We start from the raw sequence: 19,038 nt of genomic DNA on the forward strand, positions 1-19,038 counted from the left end.
TTGTAAACTAATGATAACCCAAGAGTAAGGGATCAGTTATAGCCTTTTCGATAAGTAAGATTGTCGAATCCAACGAGGATTTAAAAGGTAAGATTAATATTCTCTCAAGTTCTATCAACGACTGATACAACTCTACGTGCAATGTTTTCTTTACCTAGAAATAAAAAATAAACTACTCTGTAGGTGTAATGGGATATATTTGCAAGATAATAAAGAACGTGGAAATAAAAGTTAGGTGTTATTTAAATAAAAGTGAAATAAAATAAGTATAGCGATTGTGGAAAAGTGGTGGTTGGATGTGCGGTATTGTACATATGAAATTGATAACTAAACAGATAACCATCATTGCAGTTTTATGTGTGGGAAAGGCCTCCGCTATCCCTTCCTCGGAATTTTATGCACTTATGATTGGAACTATTAATAAGTATCCGCGACTACTAACAAAGTTCATTAAGGTAAGCCCAACCCTAGCATTAAGATAAATTTGGTCCATGTTCATCCCATATGCAACGACTCGCGAACTGGGGTTGAGGTTTCTATAATCAATCACATATTGCAACACCCTAAAGCGTAATCCATATACGTGTGCGCTTATATGATGGGCACCAAAGGACAAAAAAACATGTCACTCAAACATATCATGATCACCAACTAATCTATAGGACAAGAAGAAATTACTCACACATGAAATCTATAGCATCAACAACCATATTCAAGTATAGGGTTACAGCGGGTTGCGGGAGAGTGAACAGCTGAATAAAGAGGGAGGAAGATGAGTGAGGTGTTGATGAAGTTGATGGAGATGGTCGGAATGACGATGGTTCCCCTAGCGGTTCTATGGCACCACCAAAAGAGAGGGGGAGCGAGGACCTCCTGCTTCTTCTTCTTCTTCTTCTTCCATGGCCTTCCCCCAAGATGGGATCGGAGAAGGATTCCCCCACTGGTCCTTGGCCGCCATGGCTCCCTGAGGGCGGAACCCCACTGAGATTGGATCTTTCTCTGTTTTCGCTACTGTTTATGTGGCCGAGCACCATTTCCTAAATATCCGGAGATTTGTAACTCTGATCGGGCTGGAATTTTGCACTTTTTTTTTTTCATAAATTAGCTTTGTTGCGCCCGAAGTAGAGCTCCAACCACCTTACGGTCTAGCCACATGGATGGTTGGCGCGGTTGGGCCCAATGCCGCACGGTCTATCCATGTGGCTCCCACATGTGTAGTCTTGCGTTGATTCATCCACCAAAAATTCTAATATATTGTATACGAAATCCACACAAAAATTAAGGTCATTCTGGCTCCGTCAATTTTTCACCTAAAAACCCAAAAAAAGGAATTGGCATTTGGCACACGCGGTTAATAGGTTAGTCTAAACAAAAATAATATAAATTATTGCCAAAAGTATATAAAAGTGATATGGTAATAGCATGAAACAATAAAAAATTATAAATACTTCGGAGACGTGTTTGCTAACATGGATGAACTGAGCTTGCTCAGATGGTGGATTCTTTGTGGTGGAACGTGTCGACGAGGGTTAAGTCTTAGACTTGGCATTGATGCTCGCATTTTTTCTAGATTTATTTCAGCATTTTCAGCGATATTCGTTCTGTGAGAGTAGACGTTCTCGTCGACTATGGAAACGCTTGTAGTGACTTTGCACTGGATGTTGTTCTGGACATGCATGTATTTGTTTCATGGGGCTAAATTATACTGCAATCGGCCTTCTTGTCCGTAGCAATCAGATTATGATTATCATAAATCCTAATACATATTGTCACACTACTAGGAAAAAGCTTATAGGCAGACGCTTACTAGTAGCGCGGGTTTATACCCCTCGCTACTGCTATTTACTAGTAGCGCGGGTTTATACCCCTCGCTACTGCTATTTACTAGTAGCGCGGGTTTATAACCCTCGCTATTACTAAGTTGATAGTAGTAGCACAGGTTTATAACCCTCGCTACTAATAAGTGGTCTCTACCGTGCCTCCGGGACAATGCCATAGTAGTAGCGAGGGATATAAACCCGTGCTATTACTAAGCTGATAGTAGTAGCGCGGGTTTATACCCCTCGCTACTAGTAAGTACAGGATTTTTTAATAGCCCTGAAATCCCCATCTCCTCCCCCAAATCCCTCCTTTCTTCCGCCAGTCTCTCCTCTCTCTCTTCATACGCTCTCACATGGACCTCTTGCCCATGCGCCCCTCCTCCTCCATCGCGCCGAAAGAGGCCGCCGCCTCGTGCCACCGGCGTCTAGGAGCTCGCCGATCTTCCACCGGCATCTAGGAGCTCGCGGTCTTCCACCGGCGTCTAGGAGGCCGCCGCTTCGCGCCACCACACTGGAGCACCTCACCACCGGTGACCAGCCCCGCTGCTCCCTCCATCTCCTTCCTCTCTCTCTCGGTTTTCTTTTTCTCTCTCTTTCTTTGGTTTGACTCACCCTCCCATGTCCATGCCCGTGCAAGTCGACGCCATGGACGACCAGGAGCTATCTGGCATGGTCAGGAAGAGGAGCCCCATGCAGCCACCGCCGGATCTAGTCTGTCGCTGCCCGTTCATGCCTGCGGTGACCCCAACCGTCGCTGGATCGGACCACTGGTGCCAGACAACACGCACGGGATCGAGATTTTTTTGTTTTTGAAATAATAGTAGTAGCGCGGGGTATAAGACCCGCTACAGATAATTAGTAGTAGCGCGGGTGGCATCCGCGCTACTACTAACAAATGTAGTAGTGGCGCGGGTGGCACCAGCGGTACTACTACTAGTTAGCTATAGCGCCGTAGTAGTAGCGCGGGCAGCCACGCTACTACTAGCTATTTATCCGGCGCTAATACTAGGCGTTTCCCTAGTAGCGTCAACCTGCTAGTGTACTATTAAAAGTTTCAATCAGACTGGTTACCGGTGCCATGTCTAGTTGACCTTATTCATTCAGTATTTGGGTAAAACACTGCCTTTGAGCAAGTTCTTTTTAGCTAATGAATTCAGTGGAACCTTAGATCTATTAATCACGTGTCAGTAAATTAAAATAACTGTAGCTAATGTTTGGTCCGTTTTTGTTGTTTCAGATGATAAACCGAAGGTATTGTCATATAAGCTTGTGTTACACATATGCAAATAGGATTTTGGCAGGTGCCAAGACATGGCATTTACTATGTTAGATATGTAGTGACCATACATATAGGCTTGTCTGTTGGTTTAGGCGGTTAACGTTGGTTTAGACGCTTAGCATGGTGCGTCTTGGCAGCCTATATTCTACCCTGGTAATGCTGTGTCGATGTGCCTTGTGGCTGTACGCATGGAAGCGGTACCTCGCAAGGAAGGAAAATCATTGTGTACATTGACAGACTCCAAAGTTCTGTCAAAAATGTAAATCATAATATCAGTATGTCGCTGATATCTCCACGAACTACCATGGAAACCTATAAGGTTGTAAAAATTATCTTTAGAAAAGCGAAAGAAATCATTATGTTGCCAGTGCTTCATGGTTCGGTAAAGACGCAAAAAAGTTGCCTGAAGCAAAGGGCCCTGCAGACAGTATGAAGACAATGGGCGACGAATCGTTCAGTCCTTAGGGAGGAGGAAAACTCCCTGGCTCCATTTCATGGGTGCGGTAGCAGTGTGGCTGAAGCAGATCGGATTATTCCAGTGATTTCTTTCCAAGTTCCTGTTTCTGAAGCTACTCCTCTCTTGTCAAGGTGCGTGCATACTAGTAACAAATATATAGCAGCATTTGCCAGCTTCCTTCCTTGGTGTCCTCTAATTATTCTGCCAAACACTGCATGTAATTAAATAGTACTAATGGTTAACGGTTGCAAGAAATCATTAGATTGATTCAGTTTGCTACTTCGCATTAATCATGACTTCATGAGTCTTTCTGAATGCGTAGTACTCCTGTTCGTTGTATGTCGAATGGTTTTCTTTTAGCTAGGTGTCATTCAGTTGAGCGATTCATGGTCGTGTACACCAGTATATATTTCTACATCATGCATGGATATCACTGATTGGACCAGGTACTAGGTTGTGAAATGGCATTAGCCTCCACCTGCTGCTGCTACTTCCACCCCCACCACCACCAGTGTTGCATGCATGCTTGAATTACTTCACTGCATCTTCTTCTGAATTTTGTGCACATACTTCACTTTATGCTTGACCCTTCTGAATTCTGCCACTAATCTTTGGGCTGGCTCCCCTTTCCTGAACCATCCTCACCTGATTCATTGCTTGTTGGCTACTCTATTTCAGCGCTGGCTTGGTCTGCTTCAGTGACTGACAGTGTCTCATCTTGGATGAAGAAGTTTGCAGTGTCACAAGCTTTTGACCAGATATCCATCTCGTGAGAAGGCACCTCCTTGCGGCAGAAGCTCCTTTCAGAATTTCTGGAGTTCCCTTGTAGAGAAACGAATTGTCATGTTACAGCAGATGGATTATCCGCAGTCCAGTGCGCGCAAGAGAGTGTGCAGAATACAGAGTAGATCTTAGTAAAGCCCTTTATTTAGAATTAGTTACAAGGAGAGGGGAGAACGGTGGTAATATTTTGACAACAACAAACGGAAAAAGGATAAGAGCAGAATCTACTTTCTCGATTTGCCTGCATATTTTAAAAGTTCACTCCCCTCTTTTTACGTTGCTCTGATCTCTCGACCACGGCTTTGTTCAGTTTAAATACGGCCTAAAGTCAAAAATACATAGATGTGGTGATAGGTGAGTAAGAACGTCCCCTTTTCCCAATCAACTTGGGTGACTAGCAAAACAGTTGAGAGGTATTAACATGGACTTTGATAAGCATAGTATTTTGGAAATCATGAAGTTTGTTAACATTTGCTTGGAGGACATGCAGTTTCCTGAACCTGCATCGTTAACGAGTTGGATGACGGCAGTTTGTAACAAGTGGCCAACATCTGCAACAATAACTCTGGTTCAGATGCATGTAACAACTTTATATTCATAAAGAAACATCCATTCATTTGTCAGTCAGAACATTTTCCATAGTAGGAAGAGGATTGAATCCCATATAGTATCATACATAATCTTGGTCTAGTATAGTTTTTTCCAGTTTGTATCATACATAATCTTGGTCTAGTATAGTTTTTTCCAGTTTGTTGAATCCAAAGTGGAGGCATTCATCTCTCCCCTTAGGCGGATAACACCAATGAACTAATTAACCGAGGGGAGAATAAAAGCACCGATACCTGACTGTGAGAGCTTGCACGCCGGTAGCTTTCAGGATCCCTGCATGAAATTGCAGCAAAGATTCACGGCAGTAATAACTACTATGAAATAGAAGCTGGGAAGAGCTGTAAAAAGAAAGGTGGGAACACTGCTCATCATATATGTCAAACTGTTCGCAGGCAGCAACAAGGCATGCAAGCAGATGGAGACCTCTTTTCAGGGAGTGAAGTCTGATTTAAACCTTGAGGTTATTGAGCTTGTCAGAAATGAACCCTCACTTCTGAATCCCTGAGGTTCGTACTCTATCATATGTAATCCTGATCGTTTTTAACGTTGATGCCCTTTTAGGACATTAGTAGAAAACAGGGCTTTGGTTGAGGCCTGGATAAGGGCATTAATCCCGGTTCACTCACGAACCGGGACTAAAGGGGGCACCAGTCCTGGTTCATGAGGCCAGGGCGCCGGCCAGGCCTCAGGGCCCATTGGTCCCGGTTCGTCTGACACTTTTGATCCCGGTTCCAGACACGAATTGGGACCAATGGGCCTCGTTCCTGGCCCAGCACTTTTAGTCCCGGTTGGTGGCTTGAACCGGGACCAAAGATCAGTCTTTTGTCCCGATTATAGCCACCAACCGGGACTAAAGAAAAGCCTATATATACCCTGCCCGCATAACCGGAACTAAAAAGAAGCCTATATATACCTTGCCCGCGAACAGAGCCACTGCTATATTTTTTGGGCCGGCCGTGGGAGAGATGTGTGTTTCTCTAGCTCACCTCCTATGCACATGAGATGTCCTCTCCAAGCTCCTTGTCCAAAATCCATTTTCCTCAAGATTTGTCTAGGTTTGGCGGTCCGTCCTGTCCTGTCCCCGTCGTCACCGCCGTCGATCGCCTGTGATGATCTCGTCACCGGCACCACCGTGGTGAGCCTCTTGTTCTTATCTTTTTTCTAAAAGAAAAAAATTCTTACTTGTATGATTTGAATAGATATTTGTATAGTTTTCTTACTTTTATTATTGTTTGTTATTATATAGTGCGATGGTTTTGGTATCCGCCCCCGTCGGTCCTCGTCGTTGTTCTGTAGTGGTTTTTGACACACTTAATTATATATAATGCACGCAGATAAACCGGCAATGGATGTATGGTGACAGACGCACCTCCGAGTACATTAAGGGCGTGCATAAGTTTCTCGAAGTGGCTGAGGCAAACAAGCAGAATGGTTTTATGTGTTGTCCATGCCCTATCTGTGGGAATACAAAGTCTTACTCCGACTCGAAAACCCTTCACATCCACCTGCTTGAGAAGGATTTCATGCCACACTATAATGTTTGGACCAAGCACGGTGAAAGGGGGTTATGATTTAAGACAACGAAGAAGAAGAGGATGATGACAACTATCCGCCCCCTGAATACGGTGATGCTGCAACGGGGGAAGCTGAAGATCAAGAGGAACCAGACGATGTGCCTGATGATGATCTTTGCTGGGTGATTGCTGATGCAAAGAGACAATGCCAAAGTGAAAGGGAGAAGTTGAAGTTCGATCGCATGTTAGATGATCACAAAAAAGGGTTGTACCCAAATTGCGAAGATGGCAATGCAAAGCTCGGTACCACACTGGAATTGCTGCAATGGAAGGCAGACAATGGTGTATCTGACAACGAGTTTGAGAAGCTACTGAGCATATTGAAGAAGAAGTTTCCAAAGGATAACGAATTGCCCAACAATACATATGGAGCAAAGAAGGTTCTATGTCCTCTAGGATTTGAGGTCCAGAAGATACATGCATGCTCTAATGACTGCATCTCTTTGATGAAGAGGGTAGGTGATTGATTTTATCTCAGCATTCTGGTTTTGGGGTATAATTTGGTGAAGAGGGGTAGGTGAGATGTTGAACAGAGATGAGAGCAGAGCCTTTCTTCAGTTCCCCAAGCCAGTGACTCCATTTGAAGGATTATTTGGTCCAAATAGCTGACTCGATGGCTGGTGAACCCACCACTAATCTTTGGGCTGGCCTCCCTTGCCTGAACCATTGTTGCTCGGTTCATTGCTCGTTGGATGCTTTGTTTTAGCGCTGGCTTTCTCTGCTTCAGGGACAAGGTTCCATCTTGGATGAAGAAGTTTGCAGTGTGACAAGCTTTTGACCCAGCATCCATTTGGCTGAGGCGTCTCCTACCTCGTGGGAAGGCACCTCCTTGTAGTAGAAGCTCCTTTCGGAATTTCTGGAGTTCCCTTGTAGGGAAAAGAATTGACATGTTACAACACATGAATTATCGGCAGTCCAGTGCACGAGAGTGTAGAATACAGAGTAGATCCGCAGTCCAGTGCACGACAATTACACAAGCTTTTTGAACACAGGGATCCATTTGGTGAAGGCGTCTCCACTTCAGTGGAGAAGGCACCTCATTGTAGCAGAAGCTCCTTTCGAAATTTCTGAAGTTCCCTTGTAGAGAAAAGAATTGACATGTTACAACAGATGAATTGTCCGCAGTCCAGTGTAAGAGAGTGTAGAATATAGAGTAGATGTTAGTAAAGCTCTTTATTTAGAATTAATTACAAATAGTGGGGAGAAAGTGTAGTAATATTTTGGCAACAACAAACGGAAAAAAGGAATGATTAGTGTAGAATCTATTTTCTGGATTTGCCTGCATATTTTAAAAGTTCACCCCTCTCTTTGTATGTTGCTCTGATCTCTCGACCACGGCTGGGTTCAGTTTAAATATGGCCTAAAGTCAAAAATAAATAGATGTGGTGATTGGTGAGTAAGAACATCCCCCTTTTCCATTCAACTTGGGTTACTAGCAAAGCAGTTGAAGCAGGGATATATATATATATATATATATATATATATATATATATATATATATATATATATATATATATATATATATATTGCAATGATATACATCCAAAGTGGTAGTTACCCCACATGTCTCATATAGTGCTGCTGAACCAATTATGAACAAACACTATTTGCTAAACATCTTGTAATGTTTGTCCAATGATATATTTCATTTGATGCCTCAAGAAAGAAGTGAACACATAGGATCCTACGCCAAAGGATGAGGAGGAAGTGGCGAAAGAGGGTGCATGGAGGAGGACAGGTATATGGGGGGAGCTGATTTGATGTCTGCAAAGATTGAAGGAGAAGGCTAGCACAAGACACATTTTGGAGCGTCTAGACAGGCACATCACGAGTCAAACCTTTGGGGATTTAAGTGAGGGTGGTTCTGTCTTTTCCTCCCTTCAATGACTAAAGGTAGATGATTAGGGAAATTTTATCAATTACCATGGATTATGGCCCATTTTGAAATAGCGTAAAACAAACGTAGATAATAGTTGAACAAATGTATTAGGTAGGAATGATTTGGCTCTGTGCGCACTAAGAATTTCGAAGAATGTGAGAAAACTATTGACATTGCATCATCTCCCCCTTCATCACCCATTTTAAGATTCTATGATTAATCTACTACCTTGGCTGAGGGGACGTCTTTTTTCTTCTAACAGATGGAGGGTCCCAAAGGACCTAGAAGAACATTGATGGTAGAGGTGAGGATCATAGATTATTGAGTTTGTATGGGTGAGGGATGACACCTCGAATTCTTTACGGTTTGACGTGTGTGATCTATGATGTCGGGAAAGAGAGCAAGCTGAAAAAACTGGCTAAATGGTGCTTGTTATTTTGGTTTTATACACCATTTTGTTGACTCCGTAGCAACGCACGGGCATCCAACTAGTATATATATAGGGAAAATACATCCTACCACCTAGTGGTAGTTACCACACATGTCTCATATACTACCATGTGGTACTATATATACTACTTTATTATTAGAAATATGTTCATATACTATATCTAAGATACTTCAACACAAATTACATGAAAAAATTGCATATTAGCCCATAGTTTTTATTATATTTATGAAATACGTATATATTTGTACGTAAAAAAGAGTATGCTTAAAATACGATACATACTACCTAAAAAGTAGTATATATATACCACTGATGGTAGATAAAATTTGTCATATATATATATATATATATATATATATATATATATATATATATATATATATATATTAGTGTGGATTTTTTAACACCCGGGGACTATGCCACCCCTCCGGATGGCAGTGCCACCCCCTATTATCACCGTTTAATACATGCCTCGTGATCCATGCAAACACTATGTTATCGTCATTCTTTCATCAGGATTCAGTTAACGAAGCATGCTAACGGTCACACTAATACGGTTCCAGTAGTGTATGTGTTAGACAAAATATCAGGTCATGAGTACTCCACCAAAAAGATTCCTTATAATAGTATAAAAAGTAGTATAACTTACTAACTTTTTGTAATACTGAAAAAATTGGTTGTTGATTAAGACTTATATTCCTAAAAGAAATTCCCCATGAGCTAAAAAAAGATTCCTGAAAAAAGATTCATGCGTATACATGTGTATCAACATTTAACCTTGTTAATACCTAGTGTTATGAACTCGTATCAGTGCAATTAGACAAATGGAAGACTAATCAAGAGCAGACCTACAAGATGCTACACGGATCTCAAAGCCAGATCAGACGGAAGACAGAGGGGTGGCAATGTCCACGGGTGGTATATATATATATATATATATATATATATATATATATATATATATATATATATATATATATAGGGATTGACTATTTGTCTCCACTTATTGTACACCATAGTTATCTGATTGGGTCAGCACACAGGTGAACAAGTCAAATACACCAGAGTTATTATCATTGACAGAGATAACCAGAGTGTTTTGGGGATCACGATGTGTGTTGTTGGTTGCTTGGAGGACCTGTTAACAACTGCGTCGTTACTATGGATGAAAACGGAGCGGAAACAGACGGAACTGAGTGCTACCACATTTGTTTTCATATAATTTTGCAGAAATGGAAATGAATACAGAAACCTCGGAAATGTATACGGAAGCAAACACTACCGGAAACAGACACAAAGCGAATACAAAGCGGACACGGAAACAGAAGTGGGCGTTGACCGGAACTTAAAAACCCCTTAAATCATAGAGAAATACACACAAAAGAAAACAAATTTAATGAATTCTTAACATGGCTACAAAATAATATCATCATGTTAGCTACTTAGGTTAGTATACCGGACAATTGATTATAGGGTCAAACTGAGTACATGTCTGGTAGTATAAGTTGGGCCGCAAATGATCCATTCTACTCGTTGTGTCATTCTGTATTGTTTGATGGTTGGGCTACAAAGCAGCCATAAGTCTATAGTCAAAATGGAAATTCCATATTCACTGAAACGGAAAGTTCTGTTTCCCTGCCTATTCAACCGGAAAACTCTGTTCCATTTTTGTTTCTGTTTTCATATAAAAATTTCCATTTCCACTTCCGTTTTGCAAATTTTCGTTTATGTTTCCATATTTCCTCTCCGTTTCCATTTTCCTCTGGAAAAACAGAAAGTTTCCACTCCACTTTTATCCCTAGTCGTTACCCAGTCGAATGGGATTGATGGGGTTCCCAAAGGCTGAAACTTTGCTTTACGATCTGTGTTGGATCAAGGCAGTTTGTAACAAGTGGCCAACATCTGCAACAACCACTCTTGGTCAGATGCATGTAACAGCTTTATACTCATAGAGAGCCGGCCATTCATTCGTCAGTCTAAACGTTTGCCACAGTAAGGAGAGGATTGAATCCCAGGGGGACACTGCTCATCATATATAATCTTGGTTTAATATACATGGGAACATTTGCCATAGTAAGGAGATATCTACATTGATCTCTCACAGCTTCTGCAGGACAAGATATATCTGGTATTTGCAGGTTCCACTGGTAACTTCACCCAACTGAACCAGATAAAGTCGTGGAACTTCACCATGATAGATGAATAAGCCTACATTTGTTTGGCCTTCAACGGGAGATGGAGCTACTAGACGCCGGTTTGTTCTTCATGTGGGACAGTTTCGTGACGGGGAGGTGCGTATTGTGGTGTACTATTGTATTGCGAGTGTTGAGTGTTCACTATGATGTGCTTGTGAAGTTGTATGTTGCATTCCATCTTGTTTTTCTAGCCGAATGATTATATACATGTATCAGTTCATTTTAACCATTTAAACAAGACCTACCAAACCAATGGTCAGATGTTGTTTTTATGATTCCTTAGCATGTCGCTTTTTCTCTTGTTAACCTGCTATATACTTCTAATATACCAAAACAAGACTTCGAAATAAAATGGAAGGCATATTTTTAAGAGAATGCTTGTTAAGCTACATCAAGAAAGAGATTGTAATAGTATTCTCGACGGATGCAACTATTTATAAATTCAACAGCGATGAAACATTGTGTGCGATTCAACTAAACATTGTTAGTTTATCATCATTTAATTTGTTGTGCTCGATGTTTGGCCCCCTTGTGTATATTTTCTGACTTGCCATTATTCTTGAAGAAATGAAGGGTTTGAGAAATAATAACTTGGTGACAGTTTGTAGCTTACCTACCTATCAGAATCTATGTGGCATTTTGTCGAAACTGGGCGAAGCTTCTGACGGTACCTGAAGCTTTTCAGTTTGTAGTTCCTCCAACGCCTGCTTCAAATGAGCAGTTCTGGGCCTCACTGTCGACGCCCAGCCTGCTAGCCACTCCTCCACAGCCGTGATACAGCCAACATCTTCAATTCCTATGTTTCGGTACACCTTGTTACATTTAGGAGTTATTTCAATGTGCGGGCTCCCTTGGTGTATTCTTTTAGTTCCACCACTGAAAAAAGGGTTTGAAAAATATCAGCTTGCTGCTAGTTTGTAACTTACTAATTTGTCCGAACCTACGTGTCGGTCGCCAAAAATGGGTCAAGCTGACCGGCAGCTGTCGACACCCAGTCTGCCAGCCACTGCCGCACCACCACACGCTCTAGACACAATTTCCCCTCCGTTTCACCCCTTTGGCCTCCTTGCAGACCACTCACGCCAACCTAGCGCAATTCCCGCACACCGGCTTCTCACACCTCGTCAATGCGCCGCCCCAAGGGTGCCAATATCTTCTTTGGACTAATCCATTCTCGAAGCAGTTTGCAGTACTCTCAGGACACAATTTTGAAGTAGTAGTTGTTAGATATTCCTATCAACGAACTATTCCAAAAAGACCTGTCTGGTAGAAAGAGGAGATATACTATACTTAACACCCCCTTCACATCCGACGTTGATATGGAATGATCACCACCACCCCTACGTCCGACGTGGGCATGGATACATGATTGGAGAAAATGCAGAGACTGAAACTTGAACCCTAGACCTCAGGTCTGATACCATGTTAGATATTCCTATCAACCAACTATTCTAAAAAGATCGATCTGATGGGAAGAGCAGATACCCATAAACGAGCTGTTTAGTATGCAAATGAGAAGCTGTATGGATGATAAGCAAGAAATTAACCATGTCAAAATTCATGCGGCTACCATGCCAATTCACGCTCATATTTAAATTGAACAGTGGGGTATGCTTGTAAGGGGGTGGTCGCCTCGCTGAATCTACAGTCTGTTGGAATTCCAATGCAAGGTTAGCTGCTTAACTAGCGATAAAATTTAGATAGAAAAATCTCGAGCACATGAACCAGTAGTGGCAGAAGATGATAAAAAGCTGCAGGAGCCTGCAAAGACTGGCGTGCTCGTGGAGAAGTTGAGCTGCGTCGTAGCAAGTTGAGGAGATCCCGACTGTGTGGACATTTCCTGTGGAATCTTCCACCGATGATGTAGGGAGCGGCCTGCACATGCGCGGCGTGGCGGTGATGGTGGTTATGGCGCCCGTGACCTTCATAGAAGAAGCGAGCCGGGACTAGCGGGGATACGCCACTGCCACGGCACTGAGCCCCGGAGGTGGGAAAAAGGCGGCGGTCTTTGGGCTAGTTTCTATCCTTTCGTTTTTAGAATAAAGTTCTCTAGATTAAAAAGGAGTTTTACTGGAGCACATATGATTAGTGGTATTTTGTTTCATCACTGCTTGAGAGAAGCAAATCAAGTGGCACATCATTTGGCAAAATATTCTTATGAGTCTCATGCTGAATTTGGTTAGTATGGTCGTCCACTCGATTTTCTCCTGTCTTATGTAATCTATGATGTAACTCTGTTGATATTGTAATAAAGCTTCACGACGCAAAATTTCAAAAAGAAAAAAAAGGACTCGTCCTATTAGCAACCTGAGCATGCGACGCCTGCCTCCTCCCGTGCATGATTGGACCGGCCCATGTGCCCTGTTTTTCCTTTCGTTTTATTTTATTTTTTTATTTGTTTGCTTCATATTGTTCAGGATTTAAAATAATCGAATTTCAAATATCTTCAACAATTAGAAAATGCTCTCAGATTAAAAAACTGTTCACGAGTTCAAAAAATGTTCTCAAATTCAAAAAATATTTTTATTTCTAAAAAAACATCTTGTATTCATAAAAGTTCCCGAATTTGAAACAAATGTTTGCGTTTTTAAAGAAAATGTCACTAATTCAATAAAAGTTCATCAATTTCAGAAAATATTTAAATATTCAATAAAAATATTCGTAGATTAAAAAATTCCATGAGTTTAATTTTTTTATGAATTTCAAAAAATGGTCCACAAATTTCAAAAAATGTTCACGATTTTGAAAAATATGCTCATGGATCCGGAAAATGTTCATGATTTTCAGAAATTCTTCACAAATCGAAAAACATCCAGGAAGTTAAAAATCGTTCGCGAGTTCAATTTTTTTTCACTAACATCAAACTACGTTTGAATGTGTTAATACTTGTTCATGAATATAAAAAAAATTGTTGACGAATTCCATGAAAATATTCACAGATATTTTTAAAATATCATGAATTTGATGTTCACGCGTTTGAAACAAAATCACAATTTGAGAAATATTTTTGTGAGTTTAAATTTTTCTAAAATTTAGAAATTATTATCAAATTCGAAAATTTTCACAAGTTTTTATAAATGTGCATGAATTTGGAAATTGTTCGTGATTTTCATGAAAGTGGATGAACTGAAAAAATGTTAATGATTTGGAAAACAAAGTTTATGAATTAGAAAAATGTTTGTGAATGTGAAAAAAGAAAAGAAAAGGGGAAATCAGAAAAGAAAAGAAAAAAGGAAAATAACAATAAGAAGAAGAAACACAAAAAACCGGTGCAGGGAAGGTTCAAAACCTCTAGAGAAGGCTTCAACAAGGAGAGGGAAGGCTCGAAGAAGGTGGTCTTGGTGGCCGAACCTGTAGGCCCCAGGTTCGAGATGGCGGATGATGCTGTTGGTGGGCCAACATCACCCCTACCTGTTGACGGAGAACGCGCATGAGCACTTCCGTATCTTGATGATGGAGGAGCACCTCAAGGAGGAGGTGCGGCTCGAGGCGGAGCGCGCGGACGCTGCCGCCCTTGTGGAGCTCTACGTCGGCCCTTCCCTTATTGCCAAAACCGTGCCATCCTTGTGTTCATCGAGAATGAGCGGATGGTGTCGACGAACTGCCGCAGGATCTTCATTCGTGACAGAGAATCGTAGGAGACCTTTGCAAACGAGGACGATGACGACGAGATGCCTCATGCCGCCAATGACCATGATGCTGGTGGTTTCGACGAGTGGGTGACCCCGATCCCCTCAGACAAGGACTAGATAGATTAGTTTTTTTTATCCCGTAGATAGAGTAGTTTCGATGAATTTTATTTTCGGATGTAGTTCTAGCTCCTTGCATGCCTTTGCATAACTTTGAAGGTTAAAAAATATATAGTGAGTCAAGGGAGAAAAAGGCCCAGTCCGGTTGGAGGTGCTTAAGAGAGTTTTACTACTATTCTAACAAAAAGAGTTTTACTACTACGACTCTATCCTCTGGACAAGAAAAGCATCAGCGTCCACATTCGTCTTCCTCTGCGCTCGGAGAAGCCCCTCGCCGCCGGCTGCATCACCGCCGCCCCTCGCCGCCCTAAACCGATCCAAGGTACTACCTTTCCCGACTCACCACGGCGAGGAAGAGGTCACCACCACCGGCTACCACCTGGGACTCGAGATTTTCCTCGACCTGATCCGTGATTCCATCTCTCCCCATTTGCAGATCTGCCCCCTGCCTAGGCCCTTCCGCTTCCGCTCCATGGAGGAGGCGGAGAAAGGGGAGCTCTTGGAGAGGAACACCAAGCCGAGGTTGGACAGCCATCCTGGGGAGACGTCGGATGCGGCCGGCGTGTTCACCGACGACATCATCCTGGAGATCCTCTCCCGCCTCCCGGCCAGATCCCTCCACCGCTTCAAGTGCGTCTCCGTGCCCTGGCGCGACCTCATCACCGACCCCGCCAACCGCAAGAAGCTCCCCCAGGTCCTCGCCGGCTTCCTGTACATGTCCTTCCTCAGCGGACACCACCACCACTTCGCCAGCGTCGCCGGCGGCGCAGCCCTGTTCGACCCTTGCCTGCAGCCAAACAAGTACAAGCACATGGAGCAGGTAGACGCCTGCAATGGCCTCCTTCTCTACCGCGGCTGCACCAAGAATTTGGCCCCTTGGGATTGGACAGAGGATGATTGCCGTTTTGTCGTGTGCAATCCTGCCACTGGGAGCTGGGTAGAGCTGCCCCCTCAACCTCAACCGCAAGAGCCGGCGAAAGGGCGTAGCCGTGTCGCAGGTCTGGCTTTTGATCCGGCGGTCTCATCCCATTTCCATGTTCTTCGTTTCGAGGAGGCAGACTCATCGAGCGTGACAGGAGTGAGCATCTACTCGTCACGGACAGGAGCCTGGAGTCATAGGGACAGGGTGATGGCTGAGGAAGTTACACTGTCGTATACCACTAGATGTATCTTTGCTGGCAGCGTGCTCTACCTGATGGGCTTCCTTCCGAGCACCAACAACGACCATGTGCTGCTGGCAGTGGACATGGCTGGGAAAGTGTGGAAGACCATCAGTGTGCCGTATGCCTGGAGATTAGCTATGATTGGATCGTCCCAGGGGTGCTTACACTATGCTCTAGCTTCCGACAATGATAACAACAACATCCATGTTTCTGAGATAAAACTCTGGTGCCTCAAGGATTGTGATAGGAAGGAATTGGTCCTGAAACGTACAGCCAGCATCGATAAGTTTACGGGCATGACTATGAAGAATTACAGGGTGATAGGGATCCATCCAGATTGCGACACCATTTTCTTGGTTCCATGTGGAGGTCATACGTTGGTAGCGTATGATATGCAGCATCAGAAAGTTGGATGCATCCTTGATCTTGAGAAAAATAGTACACAACGATTTCTACCCTATGTTCCTCTGTTCTCAGAGTCATTAGCAGATGCAAATGGGCGGTAGCTTTACCTTCAATGCTTCCTCCAAGAATTGGCTTTTCTATCAGCTGAATTATTTGTGCGTATCTCTGAATCTACTTCAGTCATGCCGCTCAATTTGCTGGTGCTTACACTCCTCTTGCTTGGTTTTCAGTTCAGAGCAATGCCTGGTAAACCTACAGATTAAGCATAGTGTTAACTCCAAAGAACACTGTTACTCTTGTTCTTGTTTGCCTAGCACTGGCTATTGTTCTTGTTTGTAACCAGCCTTCTTGTCCATAACAATCAGTTATTATGATTATCCTAAATGCTAGTGCAGATTGTGAACCTCTGGTAGTTTACTAAAAGGTTCAATCAGAGCAGTTACTGGTGTGATGTCTACTCAACCTTATTCATCCAGTATTTTGCTAAAGCACTGCCTTTGAGCAGGCTCTTTTTACTTATATTTTCTGAATTCAGTAGAGCTTTGGATCTGTTAACCACAGAGGTATTGCATTAAGGCCAAAAAAATGAAATAAAGGTGCAAGCTTTGATGGGAAGATTTTCTGCTTGGTGTCTGCGCGTTTGGTCCAATTTTAATACTTCAGGTGATAAGGCAAAGGTCTGTATCATATAAGCTTGTGCTTCATGTATGAAAATAGGATTTTGGCAGATGCCAGGACAGGGCATTTACTGTGCTAGAACTTTGACAGTTGATATGGGTGCTCTTGTTTCTAAATTGAACTCAAAAGTTGTTCCACCCTGCCTTTTGTCTAAAACATATGTAGTGTGAAGTTTCATCCGCTTTCGATGAAACTTCAGCTTGATTCTCTCCAATGCGTAGCAACTTTGTTTGCAATCTTATTTCACAGTAAGAGAATGAATACAATATTATTTCTGCTTGTTTCAGCTACCGACCAAAGTACAGTCCATGCATTTACACCTTAACTTGTCAGCCTTCTTAGCTTATAATTTTCGGACCTCATTTTGTCAGAAGTTGTGCAAGTTAGTGACAATGCAACTTTAGTTATCAATTGATTATTTCTGCACCCTTCTTTCGATGTTGCCTAGGTATCAAGTGAATGGATTCAAGTAGATATATTACCTTTTGTCAGAAAAAAATGGCAACTCTCTCAGAACTCAGATTGATGTATTTTGCTGGTGTACTTTAATATTTTGGCTTTCCCATTGGGCCGTTCTGATCTAGCTACCAGATGATTACCATCGTTTTCTGGTGTACGGCTATTAGCCTGCTGCTGCTACTACTAGTACAGCCATGACCACCAACACTGTTCGGCTGTTCCTGGCATGCCTAAACTATTTGCCCTCCTGAACTCTTCATTTCATATTTGCCCTCCTGGCCGAGCTGGCTAAGTGTGCTCTGGGGGATGCAAGAAGTATGAAGGCTTGGCAGATCGAAACAATGCTCCGACTTATCATCTTGTATATTAAGCTACGTTTTCATATTGTTTTCCACAACCCCGATTGCTGACTGAATGCTGATGCTTTTGCAATGTGTCATGGGTCTTTCTGCTGATGATTTTGAAGTCCTGATTTGCTGACCGAATGTCATACATCTTTCTGAAGCTTTGCTATATATGCGATGTTATTTTTGCAACCTAGCTTGCTGGATATTCATGCGTCTTTCTGAAGTTTTGCTACTGTCCGTATTTCTGTGTGCAAGTTTTGCTACTGTGCGCTCTTAACTGAAGCCTGGGTAATGCGGCCGATGTGCCTTGCGGCTGTACGCATTGAAATTGTACCCAGCAAGGAAGAAAAATCACCATGTACATCGTCAGACTCCCAGATTCTGTCAAAAATGCAAATCCTAATGTCAATATCTTGCTGTACACTAACTACCATGAAAACCTGCAAGTTCGAAAATCATCTTTTGGAAAAGCAAAACAAATTAGCATATTGCCGGTGCTTCATGATTCGGTAAAGAGGCAAGAAAACAGAGTGAAGCAAAGGGCCATGTACATGTAGACAGTATGAAGACAACAGGCAATGGATTGTTCATCCCTTACTTAGAGGAGGAACCTGTATTATCTCTATTTCTGCTATATTTTCAGGTGCAGTAGCAGCTCCAAGTTTCTGTTTCAGAAGTTCCAGTCCAAGTTGTTCTCAAGGTATGAGCATACTTGTAACAAGTAGCAGCATTTGCTATCTTCCTTTCTTCGTGTCTTCTAATTAAGTAGCACTAATTGTTTACAGTGGACAAGCACAAAGAAACACATGGTGGCAAGAAATCAATAGCTGATGGGTTAGGTTGATTGAATTTGCTGCAGTGCATTAATCGCGAGTCTTCGTGAATGTGTGATACTTCTGTTGATGGTACTCCCTCTGATCCATATTACTTGTCGCTGATTTAGTACAACTTTGTACTAAATCAGTGACAATTAATATCGATCAGAGGCGGCCTAATTGGCATACTTGGAGCTGCGCTCTCCCATCCGTGAACCGTGATTAGCGTGGGTGAGACTAGGCACCGCTGCCGCCGTCGTGTGGCTTCGCTGCCCTTTGCCGCCCGCTGCCTCTGATCGCTTACAGTAAGAGAATGAATGCAACCTTATTTCTGTTTGTTTCAGCCACCGAAGTACTCTCCATGCATGCGCGGAA

At 42.6% G+C, this 19,038-nt stretch overlaps 1 protein-coding gene across 1 annotated transcript; it reads left to right on the forward strand.

Moving 5' to 3' along the window:
* The first annotated feature begins 14,959 nt into the window (after positions 1-14,959).
* On the forward strand, positions 14,960-17,328 carry LOC125522690 (F-box protein At2g23160-like). The gene is made up of 2 exons (XM_048687729.2): positions 14,960-15,118; positions 15,233-17,328. The coding sequence occupies exon 2, from the start codon at positions 15,269-15,271 to the stop codon at positions 16,463-16,465; it is 1,197 nt and encodes a 398-aa protein (XP_048543686.2). The 5' UTR covers positions 14,960-15,118; positions 15,233-15,268; the 3' UTR covers positions 16,466-17,328.
* Positions 17,329-19,038: the final 1,710 nt, after the last annotated feature.

This window comes from Triticum urartu, chromosome 7A (assembly GCF_056163025.1).
Source record: "Triticum urartu cultivar PI428250 chromosome 7A, HENAU_Tu73, whole genome shotgun sequence".
NCBI lineage: Eukaryota > Viridiplantae > Streptophyta > Magnoliopsida > Poales > Poaceae > Triticum > Triticum urartu.